The 15,577-nt window shown below is 37.8% G+C and overlaps 3 protein-coding genes and 1 pseudogene across 3 annotated transcripts; 2 read left to right on the top strand and 2 right to left on the bottom strand.

Annotated features, from left to right (window-relative positions):
* The first annotated feature begins 456 nt into the window (after positions 1–456).
* LOC147274624 (26S proteasome regulatory subunit Rpn7) lies at positions 457–3,927 on the top strand. Its single transcript, XM_086256323.1, has 8 exons — positions 457–706; positions 801–915; positions 2,240–2,330; positions 2,442–2,587; positions 2,687–2,906; positions 3,043–3,151; positions 3,254–3,422; positions 3,561–3,927. Exons 1-8 carry the CDS (start codon positions 574–576, stop codon positions 3,733–3,735), a joined length of 1,158 nt encoding a protein of 385 aa, XP_086112449.1. The 5' UTR covers positions 457–573; the 3' UTR covers positions 3,736–3,927.
* Positions 3,928–5,698: 1,771 nt separating this feature from the next.
* LOC147274623 (phenylacetaldehyde oxime monooxygenase CYP71AN24 pseudogene) lies at positions 5,699–7,274 on the top strand (annotated as a pseudogene).
* Positions 7,275–8,668: 1,394 nt separating this feature from the next.
* On the bottom strand, positions 8,669–10,342 carry LOC147274622 (cytochrome P450 736A117-like). The gene is made up of 2 exons (XM_086256322.1): positions 9,365–10,342; positions 8,669–9,280 (listed from the first exon to the last, which is right to left on the bottom strand). Exons 1-2 carry the CDS (start codon positions 10,340–10,342, stop codon positions 8,669–8,671), a joined length of 1,590 nt encoding a protein of 529 aa, XP_086112448.1.
* A 1,709-nt stretch (positions 10,343–12,051) lies between these two features.
* Positions 12,052–13,770, bottom strand: LOC147274621 (cytochrome P450 736A117-like). The gene is made up of 2 exons (XM_086257021.1): positions 12,751–13,770; positions 12,052–12,663 (listed from the first exon to the last, which is right to left on the bottom strand). The coding sequence occupies exons 1-2, from the start codon at positions 13,729–13,731 to the stop codon at positions 12,052–12,054; spliced, it is 1,593 nt and encodes a 530-aa protein (XP_086113147.1). The 5' UTR covers positions 13,732–13,770.
* Between the last annotated feature and the right edge of the window lie 1,807 nt (positions 13,771–15,577).

Below are 15,577 nucleotides of genomic sequence, written 5' to 3'. Positions count from 1 at the left end.
ACATATTATAATTTATCTTTTTTATTTTGGTAAATAGTGACAAAAATGAAATTATGGAAAAGTGCATTGAGAAATTTATTATTTTTGAAAAATTTAATTGATTTATTTATAAATTTTAAATTCAAGTGGCATTGTGGTTTAATTTTTTCTTTTCCATTTTTTAACCCTTATAATTTTTTTGACAAGATGATATATGACATATAAGATTTTAAACATAAAGTATTAAATTAAAATTTAAAGCAAACTTGATATACTAAACTGAAATTAATCCTTATAATTTCCTTGTGTTTGCAATTTAAAAATTGGAGCCCATAATGGACCAAAGCGACCTACCCAGTCAGCCCGGACCATACAGCACTCAGGCCTGCTTTGCCTAGCCCACTTTACCCCCCACACTATAACACTTTGTCCGAGAAGCATACGATCACACCCTTACCTCCCCTCGAATTACCAGTCTACCACATAAACAAGAACACACACACAGACACAGTTCAGTGCCTCATCGCCCAAGCAAAGCACAAAGAAAGCCAAACTCGGCAACCTAACTCATTGAGTCACCATCACCGAATCGCCATGGAAGGACAAGAACCTCAGCAACCGCACCTCGTGCTGGCCAACAAGCTCTTCCTTCTCTCGCTCCCCGACGTCCAAGACATCGAGAAGGTCCGCCTCAGAGAGGAGGTCTTCGCCTCCGTCAAAGCCGACGGTAAATCGCCGATTTATTTCCGAGTTTTACTTTGCCGTCGTTCCAAATTTGCTTTACATAACGGGGATTGGGGGTTCCGTTTTGTGTTTTTTAGATATGGCGCCGTTGTACGAAACCCTAGTTGCCCAATCGGTGCTGGAGCTGGATCAGAGCGTTTTGGACTCGATGCGCGCGAAGAATCAGGACGAGCTCAAGAAGCTCGATGAAAAGTGAGTTAATAGTTTTTTGTGTTCCTTTCAATTTTAAGTTTTTTTTACCTAGCTTCTGTTTGGTTACCGAGAATTCTGAGAAAAGAAGAAGGATATTGAATTGAAATGCGTGCTTTAGTAGATACGAAATTGCAATATTAGCTACATATATTGTTGCATCTAATGGAGCATGGTTTCTTTGTTGACCTCTTTGTAAACCATTGGTGGTTTTACAGTGAATTAATATTTTGTCCAGATGTATTTAGTAACAAAATTGTATGGTGTGAAAAAGGGGACTATTATTCTAGTTTTTGTGATGTAATTTGTGCAGTGTAAACAAGCTAGATTGCCATGCCATGTGTCTTTGTCCAGTTGGTTAGCTTCTGCTGCAACACACCTGCAAAAACTGCTTTTTAAATTTGCCTTTTCTCCAAAATTTGATGGGAATAATAAACTGGTTGAATAGATCTGGGGTATTTAAATTTTTGATCCTCCTCCATGGCACATCAGGTTTCAACGATGCATGCACTTCTATTGGGTCTGAGGTGACTTCCCCCAAAGACATTGGAGTTTGGCATGGAGGTGTCAATGGATCCTAGTACATGGTCTGGCATAGAATAACAGTGAGTAGATATTGGGTTTAGAGGGTTTGTGGAGGGGGTTGAAAAGTATGATGTAATAGAGATTGAGGAGTAAATCTTAGATGCAACAGGTGAATGGTCAGGTTTCAAAAAGGAAGTTGGTTACCTTAAAGGTCTGCGTTAGGGTGGGTTTTCTAAATAGGATAAAGTTTGAAATCCTCCTCCCTTGAATGTAAGGAATTTTTTGCGTTAGGACTGGCTTGGTTTAATTGACCTTATTGTAATTGGACATAGTTAAGTTGATTTAGATTGGATTCCAATTGATAGAGAGAGAAGTGGGATCTTACGGATAGGCCGCAATGTCTGAGCTTTAGCATGTTAGTTCTCCTTAAAGCCTATTGACCAATTAACTTAGCCAATCTAATTCGTTTCTTCAGCATGGAATGTACTGTTTTATGTGGCCACATCCTTTCAACTGTGTTAAGCTGGTTCTGCTTATGCCCTATCTTTTATGGGATGCATCAATGCTTATTTTTACATTCAGCAGAAGGTCTTGCTTGGTTGCTCCCTTGTCCCTGTATGCGTTGAGGGTTTATGTCATGGGTTTTCTTTATAAATTATGTAAAAAACAAGAGTAGTTTCATGATTCAACTTGTTGGTCATCAGAGGGAAAGTATACATATTCCCCCAATTTGCATTTTTATTTTTTCTGATTTGGCATCATTATCAAATAATAAGTGACTTATCTGGTTGCCTTTGTTCAGGATTGCTGATGCCGAAGAAAACTTAGGTGAAAGTGAGGTTCGGGAAGCTCATTTGGCTAAGTCCTTGTTTTTCATTCGTATAGGTGACAAGGTAGATAAGTTGTAACTTATTTGTTGTACAAGTTATATCTGCTTTTGTCTTTTCACCTACTAGGTTGTTATATCTCAATTTGACATCCTACTTCTTCCCTTATGAACCTAGGAGAAAGCATTGGAACAGCTCAAGGTAACAGAAAGCAAAACAGTTGCAGTCGGGCAGAAGATGGACTTGGTGTTCTATACACTGCAACTTGGTTTCTTTTACATGGATTTCGACCTCATTTCTAAGAGCATTGATAAAGCGAAGAAGTAAGTGGTGACATGGATTTGTCAGCTGCATATTGTGGTTTTTTCATTTGCAAATTTTGTAGTTGAGCTTTGTTTGTAACTGTTGCATCATGATGACAGCTTATTTGAAGAGGGAGGTGATTGGGAAAGGAAGAATCGTTTGAAGGTGTATGAAGGCTTGTACTGCATGTCTACTCGAAATTTTAAGAAGGCAGCTGATTTGTTCTTGGATTCCATTTCTACCTTCACCACTTACGAAATATTCCCCTATGATATCTTCATATTTTATACCGTTCTTACGAGCATTATATCATTGGACAGAGTTTCCTTAAAACAAAAGGTATACTATATTGCTACTGCATGCTCGTGATATATTGCTACTGCATGCTTGTGATTTCACTTTCTTATTTTATATTTTTCTCCCATTCTGTTGGGTGATTCGTGTGCTTATATAAATTTCAACCAATATGTCACAGGTGGTGGATGCTCCTGAGATATTAACGGTGATTGGAAAAATACCGCATCTCTCCGAGTTTATGAACGCATTATATGGTTGCCAGTATAAGTCATTCTTCGCGGCATTTGGTAAGTAGATAAATAATTTTATAAGCTACATACATGCATATTTGTTCTAGTTACATTTCATTCAAATCCATATATTTCATACTTGTGATTTTTTTTCCCCAGCTGGCTTGACAGAGCAAATAAAGTTGGACCGGTATTTGCATCCACACTTCCGGTATTACATGAGGGAGGTCAGAACTGTTGTTTATTCCCAGTTCTTGGAATCCTACAAGAGTGTTACTATTGAAGCGATGGCAAAAGCATTTGGTGTGACTGTGGAATTCATTGATTTGTAAGTGGCTGTGTGTTATGGTTGCCTTTTAGTTTTATCTACATTCTTTTTAGTTTTGATTCTTGACTTAGTTCAGAGGCAGTTAAGTATTGTTACATGCCTTCTACATAAATCTAACCCATTTCTTGATTTTTACAGGGAGCTGTCTCGTTTCATAGCAGCAGGGAAGCTTCATTGCAAGATTGACAAAGTTGCTGGTGTTCTAGAAACTAATCGTCCGGATGCTAAGAATTCACTGTACCAAGCAACCATCAAGCAAGGGGACTTCTTATTAAACCGGATCCAGAAGCTGTCTCGTGTGATTGATCTCTAGGTAGTCTTTTCCCTGCATTTTGAAAGTGATCCTAAAGAACTTCGGAGCATTAAAACTGTTGCCATTTCACCTTTTGTTCGATGAATTAAGTTGTACTTTTCTCTTTCTCCAAATTTTTAAAGCACTCCAGCATACTCACCTTAAGGCTTCCTTTTTCTTTTCTATTTGCTAATTTATATTCATGTTGATTTACTGAGTGTATGGATTTTCAAGTATAAAATGCTTTATAGCTACAAAACGTGCCTTGTCAATGAATCGGCAATAAGAAAGAGTATGAATTGGCCTGGTGCCAGAACTGGGAACAACTGCTTTGCATGTACCCATCGAGCTCCTCCTGTTAATTGATTTGGGATTTCTGAAATTGCTTGAAATGGCATATGATATCAAGCAATTCCAGAAAGCCACCTTGTAAAAGAGGAGGATGTAAGCAATGAGTTTCCTTCATCACTACCTTAGAAGTATTGCATGTTGACCAAAACATCCTCTGTTATATCCTGGGATGACCGTGGCATTATATAGTACGATAACAAGTTCCAGTAATACAATCCGGATTCAGGCACAAACTATCGTCTGCATCCAAGCCACACTGAAAGAAATTAATGCGAGCATAACAGATTAATAGGTTTGAGTTTTCTCAAATATTTGTAGGTAAACCCAATGGCATAGAATTAAGGCCTTTTTTTTTTCTTGTTACGTTGAGATGAATAGAACCATTCACCTATTCTAAGCCTAATCCGTATTTAATACATAGGCATTCCCTGTCTGTTTTTCAGCAAGAAAATAGAATAGTTTTCTATGTGTGGCTATGCCAGTGGATTCAGTCATGTCTAAATCGTCTGCTCTTGCACCACATTTTCTAAACCAATCTCACTAACAGTCATGGCAAACTGAATTCCTGGGCAGCCCCTCCTGCCACCCCCAAATGGAATCAATTCGAAGTCGTTCCCTTTATAATCTCTTCCAATTTGCCATTTTTCACCATAACATGTGTATTGGCTTTGATGTTGTAACCATTTATTTCCACATCTTGGGTTGACATCCTGGGTATTAGTAATGAAAGTGGAGGATGTAAGCCAAGAGTCTCCTTCATCACGGCCTTCAAGTAGTGCATTCCAACCAAATCATCCTCTGTTACGTCTCCATTGCATTCCAACCAAAGAGTATATACATTATGATAAATTTTCTTTCTTTTAACTTTCTGCTGTTTTATTTTGTTGAAAGCTATTCTTAAGTCACAGTGCAACTCCACTCCTAGTGTAGCTATATGTTATGGGTAGTATGTAACATTTTTATTCGTGCATCAACATGTGTTTCCTGGTGATGTAAAACTTTGGCATGTTTCTTTTATGGGTAAACAAAGTTTGGCATGTTTTTGGGGAAAAATCTGCATACAATCATGTCATACATTATACAACCACTTTTTAACCCTTAAATCTTGACAGGTCCACTACTAGAGTATATATTTCGACCATCAAATGAGATTGTATGTCATAAGGCCAATAGAAAAACTCGTTTCTTGATTAACTTGATCACAAGCTTTACACGGCTCTGGTCATATACCACCAAAATTCTTTGTTATTATAAAATCGTGTGCCAATTAGAGTCATGTGCCATAATCTCCTACTGCTAGAATTGATCCAACTACCAAGCATAGTATGATCAAACAAGTTAATTTGCTCATGTCATATAAGTTTTGTACTTTAGTTAATTTGATGCGGCGGATGTTGTACTCCTATTTTGAAACAACTCAAAAAGATCCCAAAGAATAATATTTCTTGTATAACTTAATGTGTACAGAAACAATTACAGATGTAAAAACAGCAGAGTGTACACCGATGATGTACATGCCATTTTTTTGCATGATTTGTACATGTTAGGTTTTGCCTATATATGTAATTGTTCAGAACCTAGAGAACTAAACTACAAGGACTCAGATTTCAAGTGTCCTGCAAAAACTATGGCAATGGCTCTATCACCACTGTTGAATCAAGTGTGGCAAGAGCTACAAATTAGGAGCACTCTCTTCAATCCTTTCCTGGTTTCTCTTCTTTTTCTTTCCATTTGCCTCTTGTTTTCACTCATTGGATCAGGTGGGAAACTCAAATTACCGCCATCCCCATTAAGGTTACCAATAATTGGAAACCTTCACCAGCTAGGTACACTCCCACACCGCTCTCTTCATGCTCTCTCCAACACTGGTAGTTTCATCTGCAGAAATGGCCAAGGAAATCATGAAGACTCATGATACCATTTTCTCCGGCCGGTACCAGTCTACGGCTGCAAATACATTAGTCTATGGTTGCCAAGACGTGGCGTTTTCTCCTTATGGAGAGTACTGGAGACGAGTTCGGAAAATTTGTGTTCTTGAACTTCTGAGCCTTAAAAGGGTGCAAGAATTTCAGTATGCAAGGGAAGAAGAAGTTGCAGAATTGATCAGCATGATACGCAAAGCAAGCCTCAGTGGGGCTCCCATTAATCTAAGTGAGATGCTGATGGTAACCTCCAACAACATAATTTCTAGGTGTATTCTGGGACACAAGTTTGTGGAAGAAGAGGGTAATTGGTTTGGGGAGATATCAAGAAGGTTGATGAAGCAAATAATGGCTGTCAGTTATGGAGATTTCTTCCCTTCTTTGAGTTGGATTGACCGTCTTAGAGGCTTCAATGCATGCTTGAAAGCAACTTCTGCCGGATTAGATGGATTCTTTGATCAGATGATTGAAGAACATAAGACAGCAAAGAGAGAAGGTGAGCCTGATAGGAAGGATTTTGTGGATGATCTCCTCCAACTTCAAAAGGATGGCATGCATGACTTTGAGCTCACTCAAGACAACCTGAAGGCAATCCTACAGGTCTCTCTCTGTATATCACTCACTAACAAACTCACTTACTTTTTCTCAACACACAGTTTGTTGGCTTACTACTATACCCAAAAGCTTAAGCTGTTGGATGTGGGATAACACTTGTTTTATATTCTAACAATATGCCTGAAAGATTTTATGTCTATGGTTTTAGGACAAGTTTATAGGCGGAAGTGATACTACTACAACAGGGCTGGAATGGTTAATGACAGAGCTAGTGAGAAATGCTAGTGTGATGGAGAAAGTGCAAGAAGAGGTAAGAAGAGTTGTGGGGAAAAAGGCAAGGGTAGATGTGAATGATATCAATCAAATGGAGTACATGAAATGTGTTATCAAAGAAAATCTCAGAATCCATCCTCCAGCTCCACTTTTAGTTCCTCGAGAAACAACTGCAGGTGTTGAGTTGGGAGGCTACTATATCCCTGCAAAAACAAGAGTGTTTGTCAATGCATTTGCAATCCAAAGGGACCCCAAATTCTGGGACAGACCAGAGGAGTTTGTCCCAGAGAGATTTAGGGAAACCCAATTGATTTCAAAGGCCAGGACTTCCAGTTCATCCCATTTGGTGGAGGGAGAAGAGGGTGTCCTGGACTCACCTTTGCAGTTGCTTCAGCTGAATATGTGCTTGCCAACCTTACAACCTTACAACCTTCTATGTGTAAGGATTCCTATATATGATCTTAAATTCTCATATAAGATCTAGTCAGAACAAACTTCTATTGACATTAAGAATTCTCGTATAAAATCTCTGAAAATCACCCTTAAATTGTATATCTAAGTATAAAAAATGCTCTAAAACTTTTTCTCATGTGACAGAGTTGGAATAAATAAACAAATGATGAGAAACAAGTTGAATTCTATGTTGTGGAATGTAAGTGGCCTGCCAAAAATATGGCAATGGCTCTTTTTCTATTACCACAAATGAATCAAATGTTGCAAGAGCTACAAAGGAGCCGCTCTCTTCAATCTTTTCCTGGTTTCTCTTCTCTTTCTTTCCATACTCATTTTGAAGATTTTCTGCCAAGAGGATGTAAGAGAAGAATGCTTCAATATTCAGCTCTTGCTGCATTTTCAGGAGATTTAACATCATCTCTTTCTTCTCTATGTTTATACGTGTGTTAATTATATATGTGAATTATGGAGGTCCATTTATGTATGAGATCGATCAAGATCAGAGCAACTGGGCTTTGCCACTTGCTCATCAACATTTTCAACATCAACGACTCTGCAGCCCCATGTGATGTGACATGACCAAAGCACTATTTAAGTGGCTTTCATATAACTATATAAGTGACAATGAGAAGAAAAAAAAAATGTATATATATATATTTTAGGGTAAACTTCTTTGAAATTAATGTGGAAGTGTGGAACCAAAAACAGCACATATATGTGGAAAATTTGTCCAATGATACAAGCAATTTTCCAGAAGATTTTGAACAAAAAATGAAGTTTCAGATTGTTGCATGTATCCGTACTGTTCTTTTTTAATTCCTTAATTAAAAAAGAGTATTCCTACACTCATCAACGTTGGGAGACATTTGTTGCTTTCATCCTATGGCATTTTGAGCTTGATGACCCTTGTTAGGCGTCGAGGGACCAAGTGTTTCCCTGCTAGCAGATTTAGAATAACATCCATTAGTGGCATGTTTCCACTTAACCACATCTCTCCTCTCAGAATTAGGAACTAAGCTTTGCTATGCTAAACCAAAACTTCATTAGTTTATCATTAATGGCGTATCACTGTGTCAGTCTTCTTAATTTTTTCATGTTGTACAGTGTCATTGGAATGATATATGTATGATACACAAATATGATAAAGGGAAGCTCACCAAAAGTTATACCAAATAAATTATCGTTCACTAGCTAACAAAAATAATTAACACAAAATAAACACACTTTTCTTCTCTATGTTTATGTTTATAAAATTACATTATTTATACATAACCAAGCCTGCATAATACAACCTGATTCCTTTTTAATTACTTCTCACTCCAACACACACACACATAAACCTAATACAATCATAGGATGAAGGCCATAATTATTACACACGTATTCTCTCTATCTGCACTTTAACACGAAAATGAAACCGCGACTGCTTTAAGAGGATATTTTCTATGTGTGGATAGACCAGTGAATTCAGTCATGTCTAAATCCTCTGCTCTTCCTCCACCAGGCAATGCCCAGTTGAAATTGTGCAGCAGATTTGCTAAAGCAATCTCATTAACAGTCATGGCAAACTGCATTCCTGGGCAGCCTCTCCTTCCAGCCCCAAATGGAATCAATTCGAAGTCGTTCCCTTTATAATCTACACTACTATTCATGAACCTTTCTGGCTCATACTCCTCTGCTTTGTTGTATGACTTGGGATCTCTTCCAATTGCCCATCCATTTATCAAAACTTGTGTGTTGGCTTTAATGTTGTAACCATTTACTTTCACATCTTGGGTCGACATCCTCGGCCCTAGTAATACAAGTGGAGGATGTAAACGAAGAGTCTCCTTCATCACTGCCTTCAAGTAGTGCATTCCAACCAAATCATCCTCTGTTATCTCTCTTCTGCTTCCAACTATTCCCCTTACCTCTTTCTGCAATTTGTTCATCACCCTTGGATGTCTTAAAAGCTCAGACATTGCCCACTCTAGGGCTGTATGGGTGGTATCAGTGCCACCAGAAAACATATCCTACAAGAGTATTGGTCACCCAAGATTTATTAAATAAGAATTTATCCACTAGAGAGAGAGAGAGAGAGGGAGAGAGAGAATTACCAAGAGGATAGCCTTTATACCATCTCTATCAATAGAAAAACCATGCAAATTTTGTTTCTGAATCCCAAGTAAAACGTCTACAAAGTCCTCTTGGTCATCCTCATCCTCAATATGAACATGGTCAGCATTTCCACTCATTGAACTAGTATCCATATGCTCTTGAACCACTCTCTCTAAAAAGTCATCGAATTGTTTAGCCACCTTGTCAAATCTAGCATCCAAACCATTGACACGGCTGAACCAAGCAAGCCATGGGATATAGTCCCCAATAACAGAACTTCCTAATAACTCTCCAAACTCCCCCAAAATCTCCTTAAACTCCCTCCCAGCTTCCCCATCACTGTGCTTCCTACCTAGAGCTACTCTACAGAAAACATCATTAGCAAGCGTCGCAAATATTTCACTTAAATTCAAAACTGATGAGGAGGAGGAGGAGGATATACAAGACTGCTTTATCTGGCTAATCATGAATTTCGTTTCCTCTTCTCTCACAGCACGAAAAGACCGAACCCTTTTGTTGCTCAACAGATTCAAAACACATATACTTTTCACCTGCCTCCAATACTCACCATAAGGTGCTGTTGCTATGTCTTTGAAATTGTAGAGAAGCTTCTTAAAGACTGTCAACCTAGGTCGATCGGAGAATGTGAGGTCATGAGTTTTCATGACCTCGCATGCAGCCTCAGCCGACGAGACAATAAGGACTGGCACGCTTCCAAGATGAAGGAGCATGAGAGGACCATGGCGATGAGATAAGGCTTGAAGTGAGCGATGAGGGTGCAAGCCTAGTTGGTAAAGGTTTCCAATTATAGGAAACTTTGGTGGAGAAGGTGGTGAGTTTGTTGGGGTAGTGGAGGACCATTTGTATACAAGGATGATGAAAATGGCCACAACTAGTAGTGTGAAGGAAGAAGGTTGCAAAAAGGAAAAGAATGTTTCAATATTCAACTCCTCCAGCATTTGCAGGAGATATAACATCTTCTTTTCTTCTCTATGTTTATATGTATAATGTGTGTTATATATGTGGTTATGGTGGTTAATTTATAAGATGATCAAGATAAGAGCTTTGGCTTTGGCACTTGCTCATGAGCACTAAGATTAACAATATTTGGATCATCGTCAGCATCCCCAAGGGGCATGCATAATCAACAATATTTAAATGGTGACATGGGAAAGATTGATCCGATCCCTTCACAGTACTTCAACGGTACTGAAAAGTTAAACAGCAATTAAGTTATACTAATTCAATTTGTTCTTGCTACACATATGCAGCTCCAGTAAGAAAAATTTCTTTTAATAATATTAATTTGATTGGTTTCCACTTTTAGTATTATAAGAATGGGATCAACCGCATCCCATGCATTAGATTTTTTTATCATATAAAACAAAACATATGAGTAGTGACAATTATAACCAAAAATCAAGTTTAAGTTTAACATTGGTGCATGTATCAGTTCGATCTTTTCTTTTAACTTCTTGATTGATGTTGAAAGTGCACTAGATTGATATAAAGATGCACACAAGCATATCACAGCATGTTGCAAAGTGTCATTCGCTTTTAGGTCCTCGGCCAGCATGTTTAACTATATATACGTACATATATACATGATTAAAAGAGTGCTACTACACTCGCCATATTAATTTATTTACCAAATGAGGATCTGCAATTGGGCATTTCGCCATATTAATATATACTTTTGGGTTTTTTTTTTTTACCAAAATACCAAAAAAAAAAACCGCCTATCGAGCAGATCGGTTCGGTGTTGTTTGTGCCTTTTTTGGTTTCGGTTGGTGAACCGAACCGCACAGCCACTATGGGGGTCGGAAGCAATTTGGATACCACCCCCCTCGAAACACCAAAAACCTGAAGCACATCGCCAATTACCACCGACCGAACCCAAAAATGTCGGTCACTAACAACAGTCGGTTCGGCGGCGGTTCCGTTATGTGGCATTCCTCCTCCGTTGGTTAGGTCGTCGGTCCCGGCCATTAGATTCCACCCTTCCCATGTCCCTTTCTCTCTTTTCATTGTCTCTGATTTATTAATTTATTATAATTTAAAAATCCCTGTTAACAAGCTAGTAAATTACAATGCCACACTTACCACGCCTAAAGCAATACAGGATAAGAGGGAAAAAAAACAAAGATAGAAATGCTAAAATTGCAACCAACCATGGTTTGATTAAGCTTCATGACAAAAGAAAAAGAGGTTTGTTTAAGGTAACCCATTTCATCTCCGAAGGCATTAGGATTGTCCTTTCCTAATTCCTAACACACTTTCTCTCTCTCCTCAATTGAATGGGATCAGCGCAGGGGAGCTGGATCTAGAGGATCCTAGAGGATCCTAGAGATTAGGCGTACGTAGAGGGACCCAAGTCTTTCCCTGCTAGCAGAAAGGCGCTGCAGATTCAGAATAACATCCATTTGTAGCAGGATGCAGGTACTTAACCATCTCACCTCTCAGAATTATTAAGGAACTATTTTTTTTTTTCAAATTTTTTAAGCTCTATATTAGGAATAATTAATTAAGCTGTATATGCATAACCAAAAAAAAGTTGATTAATTAGCTTAGCATTAGTTGGTGTATCAGTTTTCTTTATTGCACAGTGTCATCTGATTTATATATAAAAGATGTAGTACATAAGCATATGATATATAGCAATTGGGTGTTCCCTCTTATCTATATTTCAGCAAGAAAATGGAATAGGAACCGCTTTAAGTGGATATTTTCTATGTGTTGTTAAGCCAGTGGATTCAGTCATGTCTAAATCCTCTGCTCTAGCTCCACCGGGCAATGCCCAATTGAACTTGTGCACTATACTTGCTAAAGCAATCTCAAAAGAAGACATGGCAAACTGAATTCCAGGGCAGCCCCTCCTGCCACTCCCAAATGGAATGAGTTCGAAGTCGTTCCCTTTATAATCTACACTGCTATTCATGAACCTCTCTGGCTCGAACTCCTCTGGCTTGTTGTATGACTTGGGATCTCTTCCAATTGCCCATGCATTCATCACAACCTGTGTGTTGGCTTTAATGTTGTAACCATTTATTTCCACATCTTGGGTTGACTTCCTGGGAAGTAGTAATGCAAGTGGAGGATGTAAGCGAAGAGTCTCCTTCATCACTGCCTTCAAGTAGTGCATTCCAACCAAGTCATCCTCTGTTACGTCTCTTTCGGTTTCTACTATCCCCCTCACCTCCTTCTGCAATTTGTTCATGACCCTTGGATTCCTTAAAAGCTCAGACATTGCCCACTCTAGGGCTGTATATGTGGTGTCAGTGCCAGCAGCAAACATATCCTGCAAGAACTAATATTGATTAACCAAGGATGATTAAATTAATTAATCGTAGGAGAGGGAGAGAGAGAAAGAGAGAGAGTTGATTACCAAGATGAGAGCCTTTATGGTAATTCTATCAATAGGAAAACCAAGCAAGTTTTCTTTCTGAATCCCAAGTAAAACTTCCACAAAATTCTTCTCATCATCCTCCTTCTGAATATGAACATGACCATGATGATTTTCACCCTTTGAACTACGACCCATATGCTCTTGAACCACTCCATCTAAAAGGTCATCATACTGCTTAGCCACCTTGTCTAATCTAGCGTTCAAACCATTGACATTGTTCAACCAAGCAAGCCATGGGATAAAATCCCCAATATTAGGAGTTCCCAATAACTCCATAAACTCCCCCAAAAACTCCAGAAACATTCTACCATTTTCTTCATCACTGCACTTCCTCCCAATAGACACTCTACAGGCGACATCATTTGTAAGCGTCACAAAAATTTTGCTTAAATTCAGAACTGATGATGAGGACTGCTTTATCTTGGTGATCATGGATTTTGTTTCCTCTTCCCTCACAGCTCGAAAAGACCGAACCCTTTTGTTGCTCAAAAGATTTAGAACAAATATACGTTTCATCTGCCTCCAATACTCACCATAAGGTGCTGTTGCAACGTCTTTGTAATTGTAGGAAAGCTTCTTAAAGACGGTCAACTTGGGTCTGTCGGAGAATACGAGGTCATGGGTTTTCAAGATCTCACGGGCAGCCTCAGCCGACGAGACAATGAGGACTGGCAGGCTTCCGAAATGGAAGAGCATGAAAGGGCCATGGCGTTGAGATAAGGCTTGAAGTGAGCGATGAGGGGACATACTTAATTGGGGAAGGTTGCCAATAATAGGAAGCTTTGGTGGAGAAGGTGGTGGGTTTAATGCTGTGGTAGTAGTGGAGGACCATTTGTATACAAGGATGAGGAAAATGGCCACAAGTAGTAGTGTGAAGAAGGAAGAAGGTTGCAACAAGCTTGAGAAGAGTGTTTCAATATTCAGCTCTTCCAGCATTTGCCAGCTTAGATTTAACATCATCTTCTTCTCTATGTTTATGTGTCTAATATATGTGATTGCGGTGGTCCATTTATAAGATCAAGATCAGAGCTTGGGTACTTTGCCTGCCACTTGCTCAACATCAACAATTAATAATTAATGCCCCATGTCCAATGATTGACAATATTCATTCTTTTTCTTGGCTTGGGTACTTTGCCACTTGCTCAATATTCAACGATTAACAATAGAGAGCAGTTTTGCTCACCTTCACCTCCCATCTAATAAAATGTTACCATGTGTTTAAAAAATTAACTATGAGTTAATTTATTGTATTATGAGTACGTTTTACCCTATAATTTGACAACTCTTTTATACTTTTACCCTTGTATTTTATTATTCAACTTTTTTTTTTTTTTTTCACTTTTTTAATACCCATTAATTTCTCTTTTCTCTTTTATTTAATTATTTCTAATAATTTTTGCGTCTTTTGTTTTTTTGCTCTTCTCCAGTACATCTCCAATACCCAAAAAATCACATCCATTTTTTTTTTTAGGGTTTTCTCCTGTATGCACTTTTATATATTTTTTTAATTAATTAAAAAATAAAATATTCCAACAATACATTTGCAATTCGAACAAAAAACTCATTTGCAAAGTTTAATCTAAAATGTTGGCCAAACAAAAATCTAAAACAACTTATTTGCATATATAGAAAATCCAATAAAAAAATTACATAAGTTAAAAAAAAAAAAATTATGTGGTTGAAACTATTCTTCTCTCTTCAAATGCTGCAAAATCTTGGATTGGCCTAAGAATTTGTTTGATTTGAAAAGGTCATGTATGAGACAAGAGAGAAGAATTCTTAGACCCAAAAAATGTGTTGTTGGAATATTTTTTTAATTAATTAAAAAAATTGATAAAGGTGTATACAGGAGAAGACCTAGAAAAATGGATGTGGTTTTTTGGGTACTGAAGGCGTATAGGAGAAGAGCAAAAAAAAAAAAAAGCAAAAATTATTAAATGGATGTGGTTTTTGGGTACTGAAGGTGTACTGGAGAAGAGCAAAAAAATAAAAGAAGCAAAACTTATTAGAAATAATTAAATAAAAGAGAAAAGAGAAATTAATGGGTAATAAAAAAGTTGAGTAATACAAAATAAGGGTAAAAGTAGAAAAAAGTTGCCAAAATATTTTTCTCTCTCATCATTATAACATCATAAATAATTAAATACAATAAATTAAGAGGGCTGCTATTTGCACACCCCTAAATTTCTTTTTGCACACCCTTTCTGAAAAAAAAAAAAAAAAACTCAAAGAAAAAAACCATTTGGCCCTTCCCTCACCCACACACTGAAAGTTTAATTTAGGTGATCTGTTCACTTAATAAACTTGATTAATTTCACTTTCAGTGATCGGACCCCAATTTTTGGTTTATGTGATCACTCACGAACTAGTCAAACAAACACAACTCAGACGGTTCAGTAACGAAAATATGAAACTCCAGATTGACTTCTAAAAACCAAAAATCACTTCTGTAAACAACACAAATCAAACACACCAAGGATCAAGTGACATCCTATACACTCAGAGGACCCATCACAGTAGGCATCCCAGTGTTATCCACAACTACAGTGGTGTGTGATTAGCTAGACAGTTATATAAGGCATATATCAATTTCAAGCATATAGCTACAGTACAGATTTGTGTTTAAAAGTTGAGTGAGTCAGTAAGCATAACAACACAAACAAGAAAGACAAATGCACACAAGATGTTTACCCAGAAAAACCACAAAGGGTAAAAACTGGGGGTTTATCCAGCTGACCAGGCAATCCACTAAATAAGAAGTTCAATACAAAGGGAGCACACAGCACACAAGCTCAATCACTAAGTC

Source organism: Dryas octopetala, chromosome 9, assembly GCF_963921425.1.
Source record: "Dryas octopetala chromosome 9, drDryOcto1.1, whole genome shotgun sequence".
Lineage (NCBI taxonomy): Eukaryota > Viridiplantae > Streptophyta > Magnoliopsida > Rosales > Rosaceae > Dryas > Dryas octopetala.
Note: the sequence above shows the minus strand (reverse complement) of the source record. Positions and strands in the feature narration are given on the sequence as shown.